Source organism: Salmo salar, chromosome 01 (genome assembly GCF_965601325.2).
Source record: "Salmo salar chromosome 01, fSalSal1, whole genome shotgun sequence".
In the NCBI taxonomy this organism is placed as follows: Eukaryota; Metazoa; Chordata; class Actinopteri; order Salmoniformes; family Salmonidae; genus Salmo; species Salmo salar.
In genome coordinates this window covers 158,738,115-158,762,262 of record NC_138291.1, presented here as the reverse complement: position 1 = coordinate 158,762,262, position 24,148 = coordinate 158,738,115, and the positions used below count along the sequence as shown (strand labels likewise).

At 42.7% G+C, this 24,148-nt stretch overlaps 1 protein-coding gene across 3 annotated transcripts in view; it reads right to left on the bottom strand.

Annotated features, from left to right (window-relative positions):
• The window catches only part of erbin (erbb2 interacting protein), a 149,173-nt gene that overhangs the window by 62,969 nt on the left and 62,056 nt on the right, over positions 1–24,148 (bottom strand). For all 3 annotated transcript variants that reach the window (XM_045691888.2, XM_014137072.3, XM_045691890.2), the window contains exons 3-4: positions 14,289–14,486; positions 8,446–8,563 (exon numbers count right to left, since the gene is read on the bottom strand). In XM_045691888.2, the coding sequence (XP_045547844.1) occupies positions 8,446–8,563; positions 14,289–14,477 (307 nt within the window). In that variant the 5' untranslated portion in view covers positions 14,478–14,486. The remainder of the gene's footprint in view (positions 1–8,445; positions 8,564–14,288; positions 14,487–24,148) is intronic.

Here is a 24,148-nt window from a genome sequence, read left to right as displayed (position 1 = left end):
CACGTGTCACGTCCTGAACAGTAAAGGGGTCATTTGTAATTGTAGTATGGTCAGGGGGTGTTTGTTTTGTGTGTTTTTGTTTTTTTTTTGTTCTAGGGGATTTTGGTTCTAGTTTTCTATTTCTATGTTTCTTTTTCTATGTGTGGCCAAGAATGGCTTCCAATCAGAGGCAGGTGTCTTTCGTTGTCTCTGATTGGAAGCCATACTTTGGCAGCCTGTATTTCCTGTGTTTCTGTGGGTGGTTGCTTTCTGTATAGTCTGTGTACCTTGCAGAACTGTTGATTGTCGGTTTATTGTTTTCATTTAAGTGTTCACTTTATTAATAAATAAAGAAGATGAGCACTATACCCGCTGCGTTTTGGTCACCTTTCATCGACGCCTCTGACAGCATGAGGGAGGCTGGTTCCCAATTAGATTTTTTTTCGGGGGTGGATCAGCATTAATATTGCAAATAGATTGTGGCTTCTATCAATGTAATTGTCTGCATCATTTCCAATACCCCATATATATTCTTTATAAAAATATATTATTTTAAATAAATAATAAATAAATAAATAATTATTATTTTTCCTTAACCCAACCACCCCTCCCCTAACTGGAGTAAACTAATGCACAATAACAATTAGGCTTCTACTTCCAGCTTATACAGTGCATTCAGAAAGTATTCAGACCCCTTGACTTTTTCCACATTTTGTTACATTACAGCCTTATTCTAAAAGGGATTAAATAAAACATTTTCTTCATCAATCTACACACAATACCCCATAATAAAAAAACAAAAACAGGTTTTTAGATTTTGTTTTGCAAATGTATAATAAAGAAAAAACAGAAATACCTTATTTACATAAATATTCAGACCCTTTGCTATGAGACTCGAAATTGAGCTCAGGCACATCCTGTTTCCATTGATAATCCTTGAGATGTTTCTACAAATTGATTAAGTCCATCGGTGGTATATTCAATTGAAAAGACATGATTTGGAAAGGCACACACTTGTCCATATAAGGTCCAACATTTGACAGTGCATTACAGAGCAAAAACCAAGCCATGAGGTCAAAGGAATTGTCAGTAAAGCTTCGAGACAGGATTGTGTGGAGGCACAGATCTGGGGAAGGGTAGCAAAACATTTCTGCAGTATTGAAGGTCCCCACAGTGGCCTCCATCGTTCTTAAAAGGAAGAAGTTTGGAACTACCAAGACTCTTCCTAGAGCTGGCCACGCTGCCAAACTGATCAATCATGGGAGAAGGGTCTTGGACAGGGAGGTGACCAAGAACCTGATGGTCACTGACTGAGCTCCAGAGTTCCTCTGTGGAGATGGGACAACCTTCCAGAAGGACAACCATCTCTGCAGCACTCCACCGATGAGGCGTTTACGGTAGAATTTCCAGACGGAAGCCACTCCTCACTAAAAGGCACACAACAGCCCACTTGGAGTTTGTCAAAATGCACCTAAAGGAGATTCTCTGGTCTGATGAAACCAAGATTGAACTCTTTGGCCTGAATGCCAAGAGTCACATCTGGAGGAAACCTGGCACTATCCCTACGCTGAAGCATGGTCGTGGCAGCGTCATTCTGTGGGGATGAATATGAGGGGGTCTGAATACTTTCCGAATGCCACTGTACTACTATACTATATACATTTTACGGACACAGTATATTCTACATTAGCTATATTTTGTTTGTTTTTAGTCCCATCATTTTGCTACCCTCAACACCTCCTATCTATCTCTGAAGACCATCGTGTTTTGACTTCTATTTGCCATATTTTTTTAACTGTGCTGTGATTTTTCACAAAAGTTCTGAACCTATATACATTTTACAGACACAGTATATTTTACATTAGTTATCTTGTTTTTTGTTATTTTTTGAGCCACCCTTCAACTCCCCTTAACCCCTCCCAGCTACGATATCTCTGAACACCATCCAGTTTTGATTTAAATTTGCCATATATTGTTACATTTTGCTGTGATGTTTCACAAAAGTTCTGAACCTTTCTGTTCTCATAGTTTCTACAGATTGTAAATTAAATTAAAACATTTTTTTTTTGCTAAGAGTATTATATTATTGATCGATTGACTATGTCTTTTCAGATCACCCAGCAGTGCTATTTGCAGAGTTAACTGCAGGTAAATGTTGCAATTCTTCAGCCATTCCTGAACACAAGACCAAAATCAAGCTACATATGGACAGTACCAAAATAAATGATCTAGTGATTCTGTCTCTACGCAGCAAAATCTGCAGAGCTGGGATATCTGAAGAGGCTGGTGCACTATTGCTGCAGCTACGGATGGCTGAGAGCGATTTGTGTAGTGAGCAGACGGAGGGAGAAAGCGACGCCAAGACTGGCAAACTTGTAGAAGCCACAATGTTATTTATCATCCCATATAACAGTGCCTGTCTTGACTGGAGTAGACTAAAGAAGCTAGACAGCTGTAGTTAGCTAGGCTAATTTAGGCCACATGCTGTGCTTTCTCCACAAACCCATTCAGAAAACAACAGCCGCCTCCTCCTCATTTCGCTAACTTGCAGTGCATCTTGCAATGCTTTAGTGTGAACTCTCAGTGATACACATACAGTGCCTTGCGAGAGTATTCACCCTCCTTGGCATTTTTCCTATTTTGTTGCCTTACAACCTGGAATTAAAATTGATTTTTGGGGGGTTTGTATAATTTGATTTACACAATATGTATATCACTTTGAAGATGCAAAATATTTTTTGTTGTGAAACAAACAAGAAATAAGACAAAAAAAAAAGAAGACTTGAGTGTGCATAACTATTCACCTCCCCAAAGTCAATACTTTGTAGAGCCACCTTTTGCAGCAATTACAACTGCAAGTCTCTTGGGATATGTCTCCATAAGCTTGGCACATCTAGCCACTGTAATTTTTGCCCATTCTTCAAGGAAAAACTGCTCCAGCTCCTTTAAGTTGGATGGGTTCCTGCTGGTGTACAGCAATCTTTAAGTCATACCACAGTTTCTCAATTGAATTGAGGTCTGGGATTTAACTAGGCCATTCCAAGACATTTAAATGCTTCCCCTTAAACCACTCGAGTGTTGCTTTAGCAGTATGCTTAGTGTCATTGTCCTGCTGGAAGGCGAACCTCCGTCCCAGTCTCAAATCTCTGGAAGACAGAAAAAGGTTTCCCTCAAGAATTTCCCTGTATTTAGTGCCATCCATCATTCCTTCAATTCTGACCAGTTTCCCAGTCCCTGCCGATGAAAAACATCCCCACAGCATGATGCTGCCACCACCATGCTTCACTGTGTGGATGGTGTTCTCGGGGTGATGAGAGGTGTTGGGTTTGTGCCAGACATAGCGTTTTCCTTGATGGCCAAAAAGCTCCATTTTGGTCTCATCTGACCAGAGTTCCTTCTTCCATATGTTTGGGGAGTCTCCCACATGCCTTTTGGCGAACACCAAATGTGTTTGCTTATTATTTTCTTTATACAATGCCTTTTTGTTCTGGCCACTCTTCCGTAAAGCCATAAAGAGTGTACGGCTCAAAGTGGTCCTATGGACAGATACTCCAATTTCCGCTGTGGAGCTTTGCAGCTCCTCCAGGGTTAACTTTGATCTCTTTGTTGCCTCTCTGATTAATGCCCTCCTTTCCTGGTACGTGAGTTTTGGTTTGCGGCCCTCTCTTGGCAGGTTTGTTGTGGTGCCATATTCTTTCAATTTTTTAATAATGGATTTAATGGTGCTCCGTGGAATGTTCAAAGTTTCGGAAATTATTTTATAACCCAACCCTGATCTGTACTTCTCCACAACTTTGTCCATGACCTGTTTGGAGAGCTCCTTGGTCTTCATGGTGCCGCTTGCTTGGTGGTGCCCCTTGCTTAGTGGTGTTGCAGACCCTGGGGCCTTTCAGAACAGGTGTATATATATATACTGAGATCATGTGACAGATCATGTGACACTTAAATAAAGTCCACCTGTGTGCAATCTAACTAATTGTGTGACTTCTGAAGGTAATTGGTTGCACCAGATCTTATTTAGGGGCTTCATAGCAAAGGGGGTGAATACATACGCACGCACCAGTTTTCTGTAGTTTAAAAAAAATATTTTTTGAAACAAGTTATTTTTTCATTTCACTTCACCAGTTTGGACTATTTTGTGTATGTCCATTACATGAACTCCAAATACAAATCTATTTAAATTACAGGTTGTAATGCAAAAAAAAAGAAAAATGCCAAGGGGGGTGAATACTTTTGCAAGGCACTGTACCTATTTGATGCTTTGATTGACCAACATAAACAACAAGCTACACACTGTAACGGGTGTCAAATGGAGTAGACCAAGGCGCAGCGTGTTTAGTGCTCATCTTGAAGTTTAATGAAGAAATAGAACACTTTACAAAAAGAAACAAAATGACAACCAAACAGTTCTGTCAGGAAAATCAACTAAACAGAAAGTAACCACCCACAAAACCCAAAGGAAAACAGGCTGCCTAAGTATGGCTCCCAATCAGAGACAACGATATACAGCTGTCCCTGATTGAGAACCACACCCAGCCAAAACAAAGAAATACAAAACATAGAAAAAAGGACATAGAATGCCCACCCTAGTCACACCCTGGCCTAACCAAAATAGAGAATAAAACCCTCTCTATGGCCAGGGCGTGACAGTACCCCCCCAAAGATGCGGACTCCGGCTGCAAAACCTGACTCTAAAGGGGAGGGTCCGGGTAGGCCTTCCTTATGGCGGCGACTCTGGTGCGGGACGTGGACCCCGCTCCCCCTTCGGCTTGGCCCACTTAGGTGGCGCCTCTGGAGTGGGGACCCTCGCCGCCGACCCCGGACTGGGGACCCTCACAGCGGGTCCCGGACTGGAGGGCCGACTCCGGCAGCTCCGGGCAGGCCGGCCGACTCCGGCAGCTCCGGGCAGGCCGGCCGACTCCGGCAGCTCCGGACAGGCGGGGCGACTCCGGCAGCTCCGGACAGGCGTCAGGCACAGGACTCACCAGGGTGGGGAGACATGCAGGAGGCCTGGCTCTGGGAGCAGGCATAGGGCTCACCAGGATGGGGAGACTTGCAGGAGGCCTGGCTCTGGGCGCAGGCACAGGACTCACCAGGCTGGGGAGACTTACAGGAGGCCTGGCTCTGGGCGCAGGCACCGGATAGACCGGGTCCTGGAGACGCACTGGAGGTCTGGAGCGCACGGCCTGCACAACCCGTCCTGGCTGAGTTGTCACTGTAGCCCGGCACGGGCGAAGCGCTGGCACAGGGCGAACTGGGCTGTGCTGGAGAGTGAGGGCTGCTGTGCGTAGAACAGGCGCAGGGTAGGCTGGACCTAGGAGACGCACTGGTGGCCAGATGTGCTGCGCCGGCGCACTTCTCCCTGGCTGGATGCCCACTCTAGCACGGCACTTGCGGGGGGCTGGTATCGACCGCACCGGACTGTGCGTCCGGATGGGTGAGACCGTGCGCACTTCCGCATAGCACGGTGCTCTCCACATCAACCGCTCCCCACGGTAAGCACGGGGAGTTGGCTCAGGTCTATTGCCTGACTCCGCCAATCTCCCCGTGTGCCCCACCCCCCCAAATAACCTCTCACTCAATGTCAGCAAAACAAAAGAGATGATCGTGGACTTCAGGAAACAGAAAAGGGAGCACCCCCCTATCCACATCGATAGGACAGCAGTGGAAAAGGTGGAAAGTTAAGTTCCTCCGTGTTCATATCACCGACAAACTGAAATGGTCCACACACACAGACAGTGTGGTGAAGAAGGCGCAACAGCGCCTCTTCAACCTCAGGAGGCTGAAAAAAATTGGCTTGTCACCAAAAACCCTCACTAACTTTTACAGGTGCACAATTGAGAGCATCCTGTTGGGCTGTATCACCACCTGGTACGGCAACTGCACTGCCCACAACCGGAAGGTTCTCCAGACAGTGGTGCGGTCTGCACAACGCATCACCAGGGGCAAACTACTTGCCCTCCAGGACACCTACAACACCTGATGTCACAGGAAGGCAAAAAAGATCATCAAGGACAATAACCACCCGAGCCACTACCTGTTCACCCCGCTTCCATCCAGAAGGAGCTGGGACAGAGAGATAGAAGCTGTTTTTCAATCTCAAGGCCATCAGATTGTTAAACAGCCACCACTAGCACAGAGAGGCGGCTGCCTACCTACAGACTTGATATCATTGGCCACTTTAATAAATGGAATACTAGTCACTTTAATGATGCCACTTTAAGAATGTTTACATATCTCGCATTACTCATCTCATATGTATGTACTGTATACTGTATCCTTCACTATCTATTGCATCTTAGCTGCTCTGTCACTGCTCATCCATATATTTTATACTTATATATTCTCATCCCATTCCTTTACTAGACTGTGTGTATTAGGTTTGTTGTGGAATTTGTTAGATATTAGGTTTTGCTGTAGAATTGCTAGAAATTAGCTGTTAGATACTGCTGCACTGTCGGATCTAGAAGCATAAGCATTTTGTACACTCACAATAACATCTGCTAACCATGTGTATGTGACCAATAAAATTTGATTTGATTCTATGTTTGCCCTGACAAGGCATTGTCAACTTAAAAAAAAAAATCTTTAAGTAATATGGCTCTTCAGTCAAACTCCACTTTGGAGAGCCCTAAAGTAAATGGTGAAGATGAGATAGTACTTATCCTCTAGGGGCAGTATTGAGAATTTTGAAAAAAATATGTGCCAATTTTTAACTGCCTCCTACACCAACTCAGAAGCTAGGATATGCATATTATTAACAGATTTGGATAGAAAACACTCTGAATTTTCTAAAACAGTTTGAATGGTGTCTGTAAGAATAACAAAACTCATATGGCAGGCAAAAACCTGTGAAAAATACAACCAGGAAATGAGAATTTTGTGGCTGTACTATTTTCGAGTCATTGCTAATAGATCACACAGTGACAAAGGATTCATTTTGCACTTCCTACGGCTTCCACTAGATGTCAACAATCTTTATAAAGTTGTTTGAAGCGTCTATGATGAACAGAGACCGAATTAGAATGCAGGGAAGTTGACGTCCCTGGGATGTCGTCACTTCATTATTGCGCGCACCTGCGTGTGCATGTGAGGCGAGACATTTTTCAAAAACGTTTTTCAAGACACAGGAGAGGTCGGGTTGAAATATTACTGATGTTTCACGTTAAAAATGGCCCTAAAGATTGATGCTAAACAACGTTTGACATGTTTGAACGAACGTAAATAGATTTTTTTTTTTTTACTTTTCGTCGTGACTTACATTTTGAGGAGCCTAACAACATGGAACAACTTGGAGTTATTTGGACATAAATTATGAACTTTGTCGAAAGAAACCACATTTGTTGTGGACCTGGGAATCCTGGAAGTGCCTTCTGATGAAGATAATCAAAGGTAAGGTTTTATTTACAATAGTATTATTGATATTAGATGGTGCTAAGCTGTATATCCTAGCCTACTGTTCTTAGCATGTTCTTAGCATAGCACCCCGTTTATTGCAAAGTGTGATTTCCCAGTAAAGTTATTTTGAAATCTGGCAATGCGGTAGCATTTACGAGATGTTAATCTATAATTCTTTGAATGACAATATTATAATTTCCCAATGTTTTCGAATAGTAATTTTGTAAATTGTAACGCTAATTCACAGGAAGCATTTGAGGGAAAAAAAATTCTGAATTTCACCGCTACTGTAAAATGCTGTTTTTGGATATAAATATGAACTTGATGGAACAAAAAATGCATGTATTGTATAATATAATGTCCTAGGAGTGTCATCTGATGAAGATTGTCAAAGGTTAGTGCATAATTTTAGCTGGTTATCTGCTTTTGGTGACGCCTGTCTTTGAATTGACAAAACATTACACACAGCTATTTTCAATGTACTCTCATAACATAACCTAACTTTACGCTTTCGCCGTAAAGCCTCTTTGAAATCGGACAATGTGGTTGGATTTAGGAGATGTTTATCTTTCAAATGCTGAAGAAAAGTTGATTGTTTGAGAAATTGAAATTATTAGATTCTTGCCGTTTTGAATTTCCCGCCATGGTCTCTTGACAATAAATCCCAATACCGGGATCAGGTCCTCAACAGGTTATGTTCAGAATAACTACTACCTTCTAAAGGGAAAAGGGGTAGACTGCAACTCTTAAAAGTGCACAACAAAACCATTCTGGTCATACTTTTGTATTGAGAGAGTGGTCATTCTGGTCATACTCTTGTATTGAGAGAGCGGTCATTCTGGTCATACTCTTGTATTGAGAGAGTGGTCATTCTGGTCATACTTTTGTATTGAGAGAGTGGTCATTCTGGTCATAATCTTGTATTGAGAGAGTGGTCATTCTGGTCATACTTTTGTATTGAGAGAGCGGTCATTCTGGTCATACTCTTGTATTGAGAGAGCGGTCATTCTGGTCATACTCTTGTATTGAGAGTGGTCATTGTAGTCATTCAGTGGTCATTTTGCTTACTGTTCTTGCTGACGTCCAGCTCCTTGAGATTGATGAGGTTGGCGATGGCTGCGGGCAGCACCGTGAGGTCGTTGTCTGGCATGCTCAGCCGGTGGAGCATCTGGCAGTTGAACAGTTGCTATGATGGGAGGGAGACAGAGAGAAATTGAGAGAGAAGGGGGAGAGAGAGAGAGAGAAAGGTGGGGAGAGCGAGAGAGAGAGAGAGAGAGAGAGAGAGAGAGAGAGAGAGAGAGAGAGAGAGAGAGAGAGAGAGAGAGAGAAAGAGAGAGAAAGAGAGAGAAAGAGAAAGAGAATAAGACAAGTAGATTTCACAGTATGACTCAGGCAGGAGTCCGGTTTGTAAAGAAAGCTACAGTTCATTCACAGCAAATGCTGACTCAGTCCCAAACACTCAGAGAATAATAGACTGACTAAGTGTGGGGGGAAAGGGGAAAGCACTGGGCTGCATTGTGGATTGGCTCTGTTCAATCGGCACGATACTCTCACCTTCCGTAAACACTAGTGACGCACCGATATGACCTTTTTGGCCGATACCGATATCCAATATTTTCCGTGACAAAAAAAAAAAAACGATACCGATAACCGATATTACATTTTTTTGTGGTCTTTTAAGCATTCTAGTACAGTTAAATAGCTAACACACACACATGGACGAAGCGGCTTAAGGCACTGCATTTCAGTGCAAGAGGCGTCACTACAGTCCCTGGTTCGAATCCAGGCTGTATCGCATCCGGCTGTGATTGGGAGTCCCGTAGGGCAGCGCACAATTGGCCCTGCGTCGTCCGGGCCGTCATTGTAAATAAGAATTTGTTCTTAACTGACTTGCCTAGTTAAATAAAAGGTTACACACACACCACACTGACCAAAAAGTTATTTTGTTGGCATTTACGTATGTGCCCATTACCAGTAAAACATAATGAAAACCTATTTCTTTCACTTACTTGCTGTGCTCTTTAGTTGTTCATTAGTTCAGTTGTTTCATTCTCAACCAGGATTTCTATGGAAAGCCGTCTGGGTCTTTGCGTGTCAAATAACACGACATAAGCCTTCCCTGTAGCTCAGTTGGTTGAGCATGGTGTTTGCAACGCATGGTGTTTGCAACGCCAGGGTTGTGGGTTCGATTCCCACGGGGGGCCAGTACGAAGAAAAAAAAATGTATGAAATGAAAATGAAATGTATGCATTCACTACTGTAAGTCACTCTGGATAAGAGCGTCTGCTAAATGACTAAAATGTAAAATAATCTGTTTCAGTAGCTATACACTGCGTGCACAACTATTAGGCAAATTGTATTCCTCGGAATTATTTTATTGTTGAACAAACACAATGCTCTCAGTCAATCCAAAATGTTATTGAACCTCAAACCTGAATGTTTAACAAAGGAAAAGTGAGTTTTGTCTTTCTCAGGGAAATATATAAGTGTGCACAATTATTAGGCAACTATTAGTGTGCAGAATTATTAGGCAACTAAATTACAAAAATAATTTCTCTCAACTCACTTGTTTATTCTCAATTTTTAGAGTAAGTGTAACAGATAAGTAACACAAAACGACAATTATATAACATTTTTGGCCTTTCAAAAATATTCAGTGACCAATATAGCCACCCTTATTTTCAATAACTGCCATGAGCCTTCCATCCATGGAGTCTGTCAGTTTCTTGATCTGTTCACGATCAATTTTCGCTGAAGCAGCAACCACAGCCTCCCAAATGCTGTTCAAAAAGGTGTATTGTCTTCCATCACTGTAAATCTCACGTTTGAGAAGGGCCCACAAGTTCTCAATAGGATTTAAGTCAGGTGAGGAAGGGGGCCAAGGTCATTATTCAGGCATCTTGGAGGCCCTTGCTGGCTAGCCAAGCAGGGGAGTACTTGGATGCATGTGATAGAGCATTGTCCTGCATAAAGATCATGGCCTTTCTAGAATGCTGAGGACTTCTTCCTGTACCACTGTTTGACGAAAAAATCTTCCAGAAACTGGCAGTAGGTTTGGGAGTTGAGTTTCAGTCCATCCTCAACCCGAAAAGGTCCAACTACCTCATCCTCAATGATAGCAGCCCATACCAGTACCCCTCCTTCACCTTGCTGGCACCTTACTCAAAGTGTTGCCCTGTGTCCATTACTGACACAGCCACGGGCCCATCCATTTGGTCCATCAAGAGTCACTTTCATTTCATCTGTCCATAAAACCTTTGAAAAATCTGTCTTCAGGTATTTCTTTGCCCAATCTTGACGCTTCAACTTGTGAATCTTATTCAGTGGTGGTCTTGTTTCAGTCTTCTTGACCTTGGCCATGTCTCTGAGCACTTGACACCTTGTACTTCTGAAAACTCCAGGTAGGTTGCAGTTCTGGAATACGGTGGCACTGGAGGATAATGGGTTCCTGGTAGTTTGACGTTTAATTATTCTCAAGTCTTTTGCAGTTAACCTGTTGGGTCTAGGGGGCAGCATTTGCACGTCTGGATAAAAAAAATGTACCCGATTTAATCTGGTTACTAATCCTACCCAGTAACTAGAATATGCATATACTTATTATATATGGATAGAAAACACTCTAAAGTTTCCAAAACTGTTTGAATGGTGTCTGTGAGTATAACAGAACTCATTTGGCAGGCAAAACCCTGAGACATTTTCTGACAGGAAGTGGATACCTGATGTGTTGTATTGACTTTAAACCTATCCCATTGAAAAACACAGGGGTTTAGGAATATTTTGGCACTTCCTATTGCTTCCACTAGATGTCACCAGCCTTTACAAAGTGTTTTGAGTCTTCTGGAGGGAGATCTGACCGAACAAGAGCCAAGGAACGATGATGGCCCATTAGACACCTTGCGCGCGAGTTGATGTTGGGTACCCTCGTTCCAATACGTTATAAAAGAGTATGCATTCGTCCACCTTGAATATTATTCATGTTCTGGTTAAAAAAGGCCCTAATGATTTATGCTATACAACGTTTGACATGTTTGAACGAACGGAAATATATTTTTTCCCCTCGTTCATGACGAGAAGTCCGGCTGGCTTACATCATGTGCTAACGAGACGGAGATTTTTGGACATAAATGATGAGCTTTTTTGAACAAAACTACATTCGTTATGGACCTGTGATACCTGGAAGTGACATCTGATGAAGAGAATCAAAGGTAATGGATTATTTACATAGTATTTTCGATTTTAGATCTCCCCAACATGACGTCTAGTCTGTATCGCAACGCGTATTTTTCTGGGCGCAGTGCTCAGATTATTGCAAAGTGTGATTTCCCAGTAAGGTTATTTTTAAATCTGGCAAGTTGATTGCGTTCAAGAGATGTAAATCTATAATTCTTTAAATGACAATATAATATTTTACCAATGTTTTCTAATTTTAATTATTTAATTTGTTACGCTGACTTGACTGCCGGTTATTGGAGGGAAACGATTTCCTCAACATCAATGCCATAGTAAAACGCTGTTTTTGGATATAAATATGAACTTGATAGAACTAAAAATGCATGCATTGTCTAACATAATGTCCTAGGAGTGTCATCTGATGGAGATTGTAAAAGGTTAGTGCATCATTTTAGCTGGTTTTATGGTTTTGGTGACCCTGTCTTTGACTTGACAAAACATTACACACAACTCTTGTAAATGTACTGTCCTAACATACTCTAAATTTATGCTTTCGCCGTAAAACCTTTTTGAAATCGTAAAACGTGGTTAGATTAAGGAGATGTTTATCTTTCAAATGGTGTAAAATAGTTGTATTTTTGAAAAATTTGAATTTTGACATTTATTTGGATTCAAATTTGCCGCTCTTGAAATGCACCTGCTGTTGATGGAGTGCACTACGGGTGGCACGCTAGCGTCCCACCTAGCCCCAAGAGGTTAAATTGCGCCTTTTCTTCCCCATGCGTTTTTTGCGCCCCAGTTGACTATTCGCAACAAAACGTTTGAATGTTCGGTGGTCACACCTCAATAGTTTAGCTATTTAAAGAGTGTTGCATCCGTCTGAAAGGCATTTTACATTTTTGGTTTTTCAGTGTCAGTTAAATTTATTTTTTGGCCCATTTTACCTGAGGTAATGAGGCTGCCAAATAATTATGCACACCTTGATATAAGGTGTTATTCACTTTCGCCACACCCTACCTCATTACACAAATACATATTCCTGAAAATGATTAAATCCAATAAGCATTCAAGTTTATATGGTTTGGAGTTGGAAAATGTGAATAGAAACAATGATAACATCAGAATACTCACTTGCCTAATAATTGTGCACGCAGTGTAGTTAGCTTGCTAACTATATAGCTAGGTGTCATCTAAAATAACCCTAATTTATAAGACAGTTCTTATTTGATTAATGGTGGTCGGACCCATCTATGTGAAGCTAGCCACAATAAGGATTAGCCACAATAGTGTACTTTGCGGTTAGCCTTCAAAATAAAAGTATTGCATAATTCTACTATTTGCATTAATTTGCATCACTGTCAATGACATACTTTTATTTTAAAGGCAAACCGCAAATTCCACTATTGTGCCTAATCCTTATTGTGGCTAGCTTCACAACACATAACCCGGTCCGGTCGAGCCTCACTAGCCAAATGAAGGTAGCTGGCTACTTATAACGTTAGCTTTGGGCAACAGGGTTAATTAGCTGTCTAGCTATTTATTTTCATGAACTGAAGTTCATTTTCAATAGGCGAATAACAAGTGGCAACCTAGCTAATACTTACTCACAAGAATTCCTAAATCATCAAACAAGAATAATGAAAATGACTGCAGTTTCTACTGGTCATTGTTTTCAGGCTGGTTGTATTGGTGCTAGCTAGGTACCAAGCTAACGCTAGCTACCCCAGAAGTTGCGGTCAAACAAATAATGCTTTACAACCAACACGGTACTGTAAACACATCATTCGTGGCCAGTGTTTGCTTGTTTGCAGACTTTTTGTACAGCTTTGACAGTACTACTGTATCTTTTTTGACATGCAAAGACCCAAACGGCGTTCCATAGTATGTATGTCGTGAAGCTATTAGCATCGACACTATTACTGTGTAACTTTGGTAGGGCAACATCTGAAAAATAGCGCACTTGGTAGTATGTATCGGTGCTCAACCAGTCGGTGAAAGCCAACATCACCCACGACAGAGAACGGTTGATTGTCAAGGGCAATGAATTCCATTATCTTGGCTTTAATGGATTTTGCCTTTGAGTTGTCTCGCTGAAATTTTCTAATTCTTTCAAATGACTGCTCGACTTGTTGACTGCTCGATCCACACAGCAGACATTGTGGGCTAGGTTAGGAATTCTGTGTTGCACGTGTAGCGTAACATTTTACGTGGCATTATTACGTCATGTACCTACGTTATATAGGTATGCACAGTACCTTTGACATCGGTTTTTAACATCGGCGTTAAACTAGACATCGGCCGATACCGATGTTGGCATTTTTTAGCTAATATCGGCCGATTCCAATATGTTCACCGATATACCGTGCATCCCTAGTAAACACTACAATCATCCCTTGGTAATGCACTCAATGTTGTTGTTGTGAGCAGCAGGAGGATAAGGCCCAAATGAAATCAGAAGCTGCAACTTGATCAGTCCATAAGGATAAGGCTATAGGTCTTGATTTCATTATGTCACTCTACTGAGATACAATGTTTGCCAGGGAGAGCAGTTACTGCAATTTTGACAGGTTTATGTTTATAAACCATTATATAGCTACATAACAAGACCACTTTTCCTTATAACACAGTCATAAACAATGTCAGGGATTTGTGTGGGTAATTCATTATGAACCTATTATGAACATGTAGGTCTGTGTGTCCATCTGTGTGTGTGTGTGTGTGCGCATGTCTCTGCTTCTTACTTTGGGCAGCTCCTCAATCTGGTTGGCGTCCAGATAGAGCTCCTCCAGGGTCTTCTCGAAGCTGAAGATCTCCTTAGGCACTGTCTCCAGGCTGCAGTGGGAGTAGTCCAGTGACGTCACCGTCTCCTCTTCCCCCCGCAGGCAGCGGCATGGCACCAGCCGCACAAACAGGTTCCGCTTGCTCGACATCCTCAGGCACTGCAGAGCGAGAGGGAGAGGAGAGGAGAGTCAGTGTCAAGACAGGCCAGTAAACTACTGCTGCTTCTTGGGGCTAAAGCTACTACAGGTATCCTCCTAAGCCGAGAGATAAGTGTCAGAGTTAAGTAATCAAACAGGAAGGGGAGTCAGACTCTGGGTGTTTTCTAAAAGGGAGGGAGATGTGGTCAGCAGCACAACATCAGGTTGGTTTGGGGGTAACAGTTTGTTGTATGGTTCTGCTCACTTCAATAACAGTCCAAGAGGTTTTACCACCAGTTACAATGAGAATCTAAGGCAGTATACGTTATGATAGCTTGTTTACCACAGCCCTCTTGAATTACTGGCATAAATTACATTGTGAGCAGTTACATAATCGTTTGTTCTCAGGGTCCATATTGACATGTAAGCAGGATCTGCAATGCATGCTCATTTAGGCTACAACTGTGTTGCATTGACAGTGCCAGAACAAAGGGCCAGCTATCATCAACACAATGCCCTCAGAGCATTGATTAGTGTGGAAACTCATTACAGAGAAATGGGCCTCTTTAAAATCTCTTTAGATTTTACATGTGGATCCAAAGCATCACTGGATAATGAAAGCAAGCTCTACAACAGTATCACATTACTTCCAATACAGCTACAGAACCACAGCACAGTAGGGCAGTGGCACTCATCGGCCCAGAGACAAGGGTCCTATCTGGAAAAACAAAGCATACCTCATGGACTTGCCTCCCCGACTCCCCATTATTTTAACTGAGGTATAAACGGTGACAATTAGCTGGCACTTCCGATGTTGCTCATCAGTGCAGTGACAATGTATCTCCATTCAGTGGATGAGGACATTAAGATACGCCTATCTAAGACAAAACATATGAAAAGGTCAGAGGCCTAGTACTGATCCCTGTAGCATCTCATTAAGGTGTAAAAGCTGTCTGACAAGGCATTGATAAACAACAAACATGTGTTCAGTGTTTCTCAAGCTTTTATAATAGCAGGGAGTGGAGCGCTAGTGTCCTTCCTCCATGAAAGACTGCTTCGGCCTATTGCCCTATCAAAACACTTGGGAACGCACTAAATTGGTGTCAGCTAACCATCTGAGAGACCGCTCAGCATCTTCTCAGGGACCAGTGCTGGTCCGAGGACCTGAGGTTGAGAAACATCTAGAAGGTGAAAGTCGACAGAGCATCTGCTCTTTGAGGCCAGAATACTAAATCTAAATCTCAGCTATTCCTTCCTCCACTAATGGCTGTATTACTGCAATCTCTACTATTGTGAGAGCCTCTTGTTATAAACAGGAGAGAGCAGTTCCCCTTGGAACGCATCCAATGAAACACCACTTTCAAGCAGGCATAGCAAGCAGCCCATTCAGCAGCTCAATAGTGCAGATGGCTGTAGGCCTAATTGTGTTGTAGCAAAGGATGAACACCAACAGCATTGTGATGCGAGTCATCCTCCAGAGAATCCAGTTCCTTGACTATCGTCTTTTGTCATGGAACAACAAAGTCAGCCCAGGTATGAAAGGGCTGAAATTGTGTATTGTACTAGAGATACTCGATTGCTCGTCCTTGAGGGACAGAAAACCAGAGGAAATTAATGTGAGGATTGGAAAGAAAGAATGGCTTTTGTTTTCTTTTCAAGGCACGCTCTTCACTTGCTTATTTTAAAGGGTCCACATGATTCACAGTGGATATTATGGGTCTGATAAGTCTGGACAGAGTTGGCTATGGCTGGGGGCTTTATGGCAGTACAGTATTGCACTATGGAATGTGCTCTGGTTAATGGAGGCCTTGTTCACTGGAGTGTTTAGAGAATATGACTTTCTCCTCCTCCCCCTCATCTTCAGCTGTGAACCGCATCGTAGCGCAGACTGTCTGATTCCCAGAGTCTGCGTGTGTGTGTGGTGATGTAGGGCTAGTGCATGGCCATCTCTAAGCTGTAGAGACATAGGTCTGTCAGCTCCCCGCCATGATCTCCTGGGTTAGAAACTGTATAAGGCTTCCACTGCCACCGCTCCTCACTGGATTATCTACAATCACACTAATGGCCACATAATTCAGGGAGAAAAGTGAGCAGAAAAGAGAGAAATAAATAACATGAAAAGTGAGAGAGAAATAAAAAAGGAGAGAAGGGTGGAGAATCGTAGCCAGTGAGTGACTGACTGACTGAGTGCAAGTACGATGCTAGTATGCAAGTTTCAGAGAGAAAATAATAGAGTAGCCTATAATAAGATGGAACGAGAAGGCCTAAGTGAGTGAAAGTAGGCCTGTCTCAGTCGGTACTGCCAAGAAACTCATCACCATACTTCCTTCTACCCGCTCTCGATTCTCACTCTCGCTTCTCTCCCTCTCTCTGACCTACTGTTACTGAAAACTATCCATATCATCATTTACCAAGGGGTTTTTCCAGATAAGCTGGCCTGTCAGGACCCAATAATTGGCAGACTGAGGATTATTTACTATTAACCTGTCAGCCATTAACAGCTGTAGTGTGCACACACACGCACACTCACCTGAGTAATCAGGTATATAAGAGGGGAGGTGTGTGTTTGTGTTAGTGATGGGAATTTTGGCCCATTCATCCTGCTTCAATATATCCACATAATTTCCTTTCTCATGATGCCATCTATTTTCTGAAGTGCTTCAGTCCCTCCTGCAGCAATGCACCCCCACAACATGATGCTGCCACCCCCGTGCTTGACGGTTGGGATGGTGTTCTTCGGCTTGCAAGCTTCCCCCTTTTTCCTCCAAACATAATGATGGTCATTATGGCCAAACAGTTCTATTTTTGTTTCATCAGACCAGAGGACATTTCGCCAAAAAGTACGATCTCTGTCTCCATGTGCAGTTGCAAACCATTGGCTTTTTTATGGCGGTTTTGGAGCAGTGGCTTCTTCCTTGCTGGGCGGCCTTTCAGGTTATGTCGATATAGGGCTCGTTTTACTGTGGATATAGATAAATTTGTACCTGTTTCCTCCAGCATCTTCACAAGGTCCTTTGCTGTTGTTCTGGGATTGATTTGCACTTTTCGCACCAAGGTATGTTCATCTCTAGGAGACAGAACACGTCTCCTTCCTGAGCGGTATGGCGGCTGCGTGGTCCCATGGTGTTTATACTTGCGTACAGTTGTTTGCACAAATGAACGTGGTACCTTCAGGCGTTTGGAAATTGCTCCCAAGGATGAGCCAGACTTGTGGAGGTCTACAATTTGTTTTCTGAGGTCTTGGCTGATTTGTTTTGATTTTCCAATGATGTCAAGCAAAGAGGCACTGAGTTTGAAGGTAGGCCTTGAAATACATCCACAGGTACACCTCCAATTGACTCAAATGATGTCAATTTGCCTATCAGAAGCTTCTAAAGCCATGACATCATTTTCTGGAATTTTCCAAGCAGCTTAAAGGCACAGTCAACTTAGTATTTGTAAACTTCTGACCCACTGGAATTGTGATACAGTGAATTATAAGTGAAATAATCTGTCTGTAAACAGTTGTTGGAAAAATGACTTGTGTCATGCACAAAGTCGATGTCCCAACCGACTTGCCAAAACTATAGTTTGTTAACAAGAAATTTGTGGAGTGGTTGAAAAACGAGTTTTAATGACTCCAACCTAAGTGTATGTAAACTTCCGACTTCAACTGTATGTATTTTATTTATTTTTTAGCATTTTTTTGAAACAAGTAATTTTTTTCATTTCACTTCACCAATTTGGACTATTTTGTGTTTGTCCATTACATGAAATCCAAATAAAAATGTATTTCAATTACAGGTTGTAATGCAACAAAATAGGAAAAACACCAAGGGGGATGAATACTTTTGGAAGGCACTGTATTGTATTGACAATATCGCAATATTATTTTTGCGCTAGGTTGGCTGTACCTGCACCAAAACTCCAGTATTTTCCCTTCATAGCTTGTTCTCCACCTTCTTTTTAAATAGGGAGCCAATTGGTTTTCAGCACTTATTTTCATGACTGATCAAAACCCATTTTCTTATGGGGCTCTTGTCCCTCTGCAGCAGGCATATGGTAGAGCAATATGTTTAGAACATCGAATCACAATAAAATCATAGTTTCGAATCGCAATACATATAGAATCGTGAGAATGGCAATACATATCGTATCAGCACCTAAGTATCATGATAATATTGTATCTTGAGGTCCCTGGCAATTCCCAGAGATGTCGAGAGATGAGTTTGGATTGGTCACCACATAGCACGCTTCTGTGTATTTGAGCTGGTCAGTATATCTAGGTAATCCTGTCTAACGCGGCTTTTTTTATGTGTCACGTAGTAAAATTGCGCAAGTATTGCTCTCCACTTTCTGGAGGACTGAGATCTGAAATCAGTGGAATTCGAGTACGATAGCTAAGGAGATGGAGAAAACATCTGTCTTCGGATTACATCTTCAAACTAAGGTCAACCATGGCATCCGACAGGAGACGCGTCCATCCATGATGTAAATGGGTAAGATAGTCTATCTAGCTACATTTTCAGATATTACACATTTCTAATTTTGACAGAAAGTGGTTTCACTTCAAGTTAAAGTGTACTGTTAGGTAGCTAACGTTAACTGTCTGGCTCACTAGCTAATTTTACGTTTATGAACGTATTATTCATATCTCGGGCCATTTGCTTGGCTAGTTATAGCCTAATGTTAGCTAGCTAACGCTGGACCTGGTTAGTTAGCTACCTGCAGATTCATGCAGGGTGGTAATGTCATGAGTTGGAATTATGGTTCGTTGTTTAGCTAGCTAGCTAAATTCAGTCTGGTCATCTACTCCAATTTCAGAGCACTCTCGTCTGAGTGTGCCAGAGTGCAGAATAACGGATGAATTTACGAACGCTCAACACCCGTTGAATATGGCCGGTGTCAGTAAACGTCAGCAAAAAAGCATGCATTGAATCAAGCTTCAACGGAAGGTATGCACAAAAATATGATGCATGCGAGTAAAAAATTACGCAACATTTCTTGAAATCAATGGCGGCCATTATTTGAGTTGAAGCGAGAGAAGATGCACTCCAACTTCGGAATAAAATGTTGCCTATTCACGTCTCAAATGCTGCCCGACTACAATATTTTATCTTGATACTGTATGTTAATAAATACATGCAGTGTTCCTTTTGGCATGTTTACCAGCCTACAATACCCACTGTAGTGTGCCTAGATCGCAAGCCCATAGTAAGTAAATAGGGCTAACTGGCTAGCTACTACTGTTAGCTAGCCAGATAGCCACAAAGAATTGACATCTACCTTGCATAACATTGTTTTAGGTCATTTTGCCTGTTTACCTAGCTGGCTAGCTAGATTATTATCTTGGATAGATATACCATTCCTCTAGTGGAATGAGTCCATAGGCCAGCAGGAGACTAGACCCTTACTTGTGTAGGCCAAAGCGATCCGGTGGGAAAGGCGTTGTTTAGTGAGCGCATTACATGTGTGAGGTTTCACCCAGGAAACAAACAACTGATCACATTTTCTAAATCTCGTAGTCTAACCGTTGATGTCTGGAGAGGAAAACGGTGGGGGATAAAAAGCTACCAGATCAAGGGGAAGACAGTTAATAATCTTAGGGATAAAGGCGGGGTTAGGCCGCAATGATACCCTATTGTTTCCGGGTGCAAATTGTACACATGACGAGTGCACTGAGAGTGTGTGACTGTCACTTACACGCTTGGCGGAGGCCAATACTAGTATTAGCACGGTCTTATATGAAAGCATCTTCAGTTCCACCTGATCCAGAGGCTCAAAAGGCTATTGGCACAGAGCATCCCATAACGGGGCAAGCTGTTTAGACACCAGACGCAAACGACGTGCACCCTTCATAAAACGGGCAACAAGGGGTGTTGCCCCACTGTCGTGCTCCCAAAGCACTCTGAATAGTCTAAATTACATTTTGGGGAAGCCCGGTAGTGTTGAAGTTGAACCATACAAAAGCCAGGCCCAGAGTGCCAACCATTCCGGGTGAGGATGGAAAAATCTCCCCTCGTGCCTGGCACAGTAGGTCCCGACACAGTGGCAGGGCCACGGATTACCGCATAGTAATTGAGTGATCTCCGCTAGCCAGTGTTTCTCTGGCCAATGTGGCGCTATTAGTATGAGAGATAGACCCTTCTCCCGCACCCACGTCCACTGCCTTCGGTGCATCCCGATTCCTCAGGGAAAAGAACAGTGGACACTGAGTATTCTCCATTGATGCATTAAGATCCACTGCTGGCATGCCAAAGTGCATCCAAACTTGATTGGCTACCTCTGGTTGGAGTTTCCACTCTCCGTATATAGAGGGTTCCCTCCTGGAAAGTAAATCTGCCCCCAGATTCAGTACTCCCGGTACATGAGTAGCTCTCAGTGACTGGAGATGCACACTGCTCCACATAATCAGTCTATGTGCCAGTGTGTGTGTGTAAGTGAGGGGATTGCAGTCCCCCTTGTCTGTTCATGTAAGCCACAACAGTGGTATTGTCTGTTCTGACTAGAGCATGACGAAAATCCAGAAATTGGAGGAACGGCTTTAATGCTAGGGACACTGGAAGGAGTTCCAGGTAGTTTGTGAGTAGAACGGAGATGGGTGTCCCCCACACCCCGTTGACTGTTCTGCCCTCGTGAGTCGCATGCCAACCCAAGAGAGATGTGTCCATCGTGACGATTCTTCTGGACAAAACAGTGCCCATCTGGGCACCATGTGACAGAAACGTCCGGTGTCTCCAGGAGTGCAGTGCTACCATGTAGTATATGGAGATCTGTACACGGTGATGTTTGTGACGTATTGGGCTCAGACCTAGAGAAGCAACACAGCGTTGAAACCCCATCATATTCAAACGTCCTAATGGAATGACTACTAAAGCCGATGCCAACAAACCTAGCAGCCTCAGGCATGTTTTGAAAGAGACCAGGTTCCCTCTGCGAAACAATGCCAGGAAATCTTGGAATGTTCTTATACAGCTGAAGTCGGAAGTTTACATACACTTAGTTTGGAGTCATTAAAACTCGTTTTTCAACCACTTCACAAATTTCTTGTTAATAAACTATAGTTTGGCAAGTCGGTTAGGACGTAATTTTTCCAACAATTGTTTACAAACAGATTATTTCACTTATAATTCACTGTATCCTAATTCCAGTGGGTCAGAAGTTTACATTCACTAACTTGACTGTGCCTTTAAACAGCTTGGAAAATTGCAGAAAAATATGTCATGGTTTTAGAAGCTTCTGATAGGCTAATTGACATCATTTGAGGTGTACCTGTAGATGTATTTCAAGACCTACCTTCAAACTCAGTGCCTCTTCGCTTGACATCATGGGAAAAATCTAAACAAATCAGCCAAGACCCCAGAAAAACAATTGTAGACCTCCACAAGTTTGGTTCATCCTTGGGAGCAATTTCCAAACGCCTGAAAGTACCACGTTCATCTGTACAAACAATAGTACGCAAGTATAAACACCATGGGACCACGCAGCCGTCATACCGCTCAGGAACCTGACTCAGTTTCACCAGCTCTGTCAGTAGGAATTAGCCAAAATTCACTCAACTTATGGCTTGTGGAAGGCTACCCAAAACGTTTGACCCAAGTTTAAATTGTTTAAGGCAATGCTACCAAATACTAATTGAGTGTATGGGAATGTGATAAAAGCTGAAATAAATCATTCTCTCTACTATTATTCTGACATTTCACATTCTTAAAATTAAGTTGTGATCCTAACTGACCTAAGACAGAGAATTTTTACGAGGATTAAATGTCAGGAATTGTGAAAAACAGGGGGCCGAACTCCTTGCCATCCAGGACCTCTATACCAGGCGGTGTCAGAGGAAGGCCCTAAAAAATTGTCAAAGACTGCAGCCACCAAATTCATAGACTCTCTCTGCTACCGCACGGCAAGCGATACCGATGCACCAAGTCTGGAACCAGCAGGACCCTGTACTGCTTCTACCCCCAAGTCTTAAAACTGCTAAATAGTTCAATCGTTAACGAAATAGCTACCTGGACTATCTGCATTGACCCTTTTACTCATCCCATATGCTGCTGCTACTGTTTATTATCTGTCACTTTATTCCTAGTTATATGTACATATCTACCTCAATTACCTCGTACCCCTGCACATTGACTCAGTAGCAAAGTTAACGCAACTCACTGTATATTTATTATTACATGTTTTACTTTTCTATTTCTCTATATTATTTCTCTCTACATTGTTGGCAAGGGCCCTTAATGTAAAATTTTCACTGTTAGTCCACATCTGCTGTTTACGAAGCATGTGACAAATGCAATTTGATTTGATCTAGTGCTCCGTCTGTCCCCTCTCCCCAGACCCTTACAACCTAACCCTAGGGGGAGCTAGAGACTGGGTGTCCCTGGCTGTTCCCCAAATGGTACCCTATTCCTTTTATAGTGCACTACTTTTGACCAGGAAATAGGGTGCTATTTGAGAGTCATCTCGGATCTGTTCAAAAGAGAGAAGGAAGGTAGTCGGTAAGTAGTATGTGTACGTGTGTGTGTGTGTGTGTGTGTGTGTGTGTGTGTGTGTGTGTGTGTGTGTGTGTGTGTGTGTGTGTGTGTGTGTGTGTGTGTGTGTGTGTGTGTGTGTGTGAGAGAGAGAAATGTGAGGTCTTATGTGACAGTATAGTGTTATTTATAGCAGGCAGTAGTACTCATCTGATTAATATGCTGGAATGTGATTAGCCTATAAATCTTACAGTCTTATGAAAGGAGCTTTTTTATCCTGATACTGTATGCTTCTGCAGTAATGCTGCCTGCCTGCTGGGTCAATGTCGAAACTCTGCACCCAGAGAATTAGGCCCAAAGAAAAGGGAGAGAAAAAGAAACAAGGGGAGGAAAAAAAGGAAGGAGAAAAAGCTAGAAAACATCCCGTGGAAGGAGGGCGGCTGCTGGATAATAATGGAGTCATCTCCATCTGGCACAGAAGAAGAGAGGAGAGAAAAGGCTACTTCTTCCGTGTGAAGGAACAGCAGTGTGCCTGCCATTGGCTAAAAGTCCTGGCTGCCCTGTGGTTTCATGGTTTGACTGCAGACAATGCAGTCTACTTGACACTTGTTCATAGACACTATAGTACATTTTCATTGAAACGTCTGTCATGCCAAACAATTCTTTAGAAGATGGCTAAAGTAGAAACAGACTAGCAGCCATTTTAAAGCAAAGCTGAATGAAATCAAAATGAGGCTAATGTTAGGTGACATTAGATCTGGTCTACTTGTTCAGGTTGTGATCTCGTCATCTAGACAAAGGGTTTTTGATTAACTTGAGGAAGGCATGTGTCAAGACGGTCACGCGATGTGATGGGGTGAGAAGGTTGAGGTGGCTCTTGTGTGAAGAGCTCTGGAAAACAAGTGTGTGTTTTCAGGTGTGTTACCTCTATGCTACTAATGATGGAGGTGTGTGTTTTTCACTGTACCCTGATGTGCGTTACCTTTGCACCGGAATTCACCACCAGTGGGCACAGCGGGAGAGGTGCAGTCAGCTCCTAAATAATTCAAGGGAGGATACTCGGTTGGAGGCCCACACGCATGGATATAACCTAGGCTAGTTTGAGCTTTGGGGGTACAAGCCCGGATTGAAAGGCTTCAGGTTAATGTTGCATTATGGTGGCTGAGGCGAGTTCCCTCCATTGCAACGTACAGCTCTTTGAACATTGGAATCAAATCCGTATTGGTGGGCATC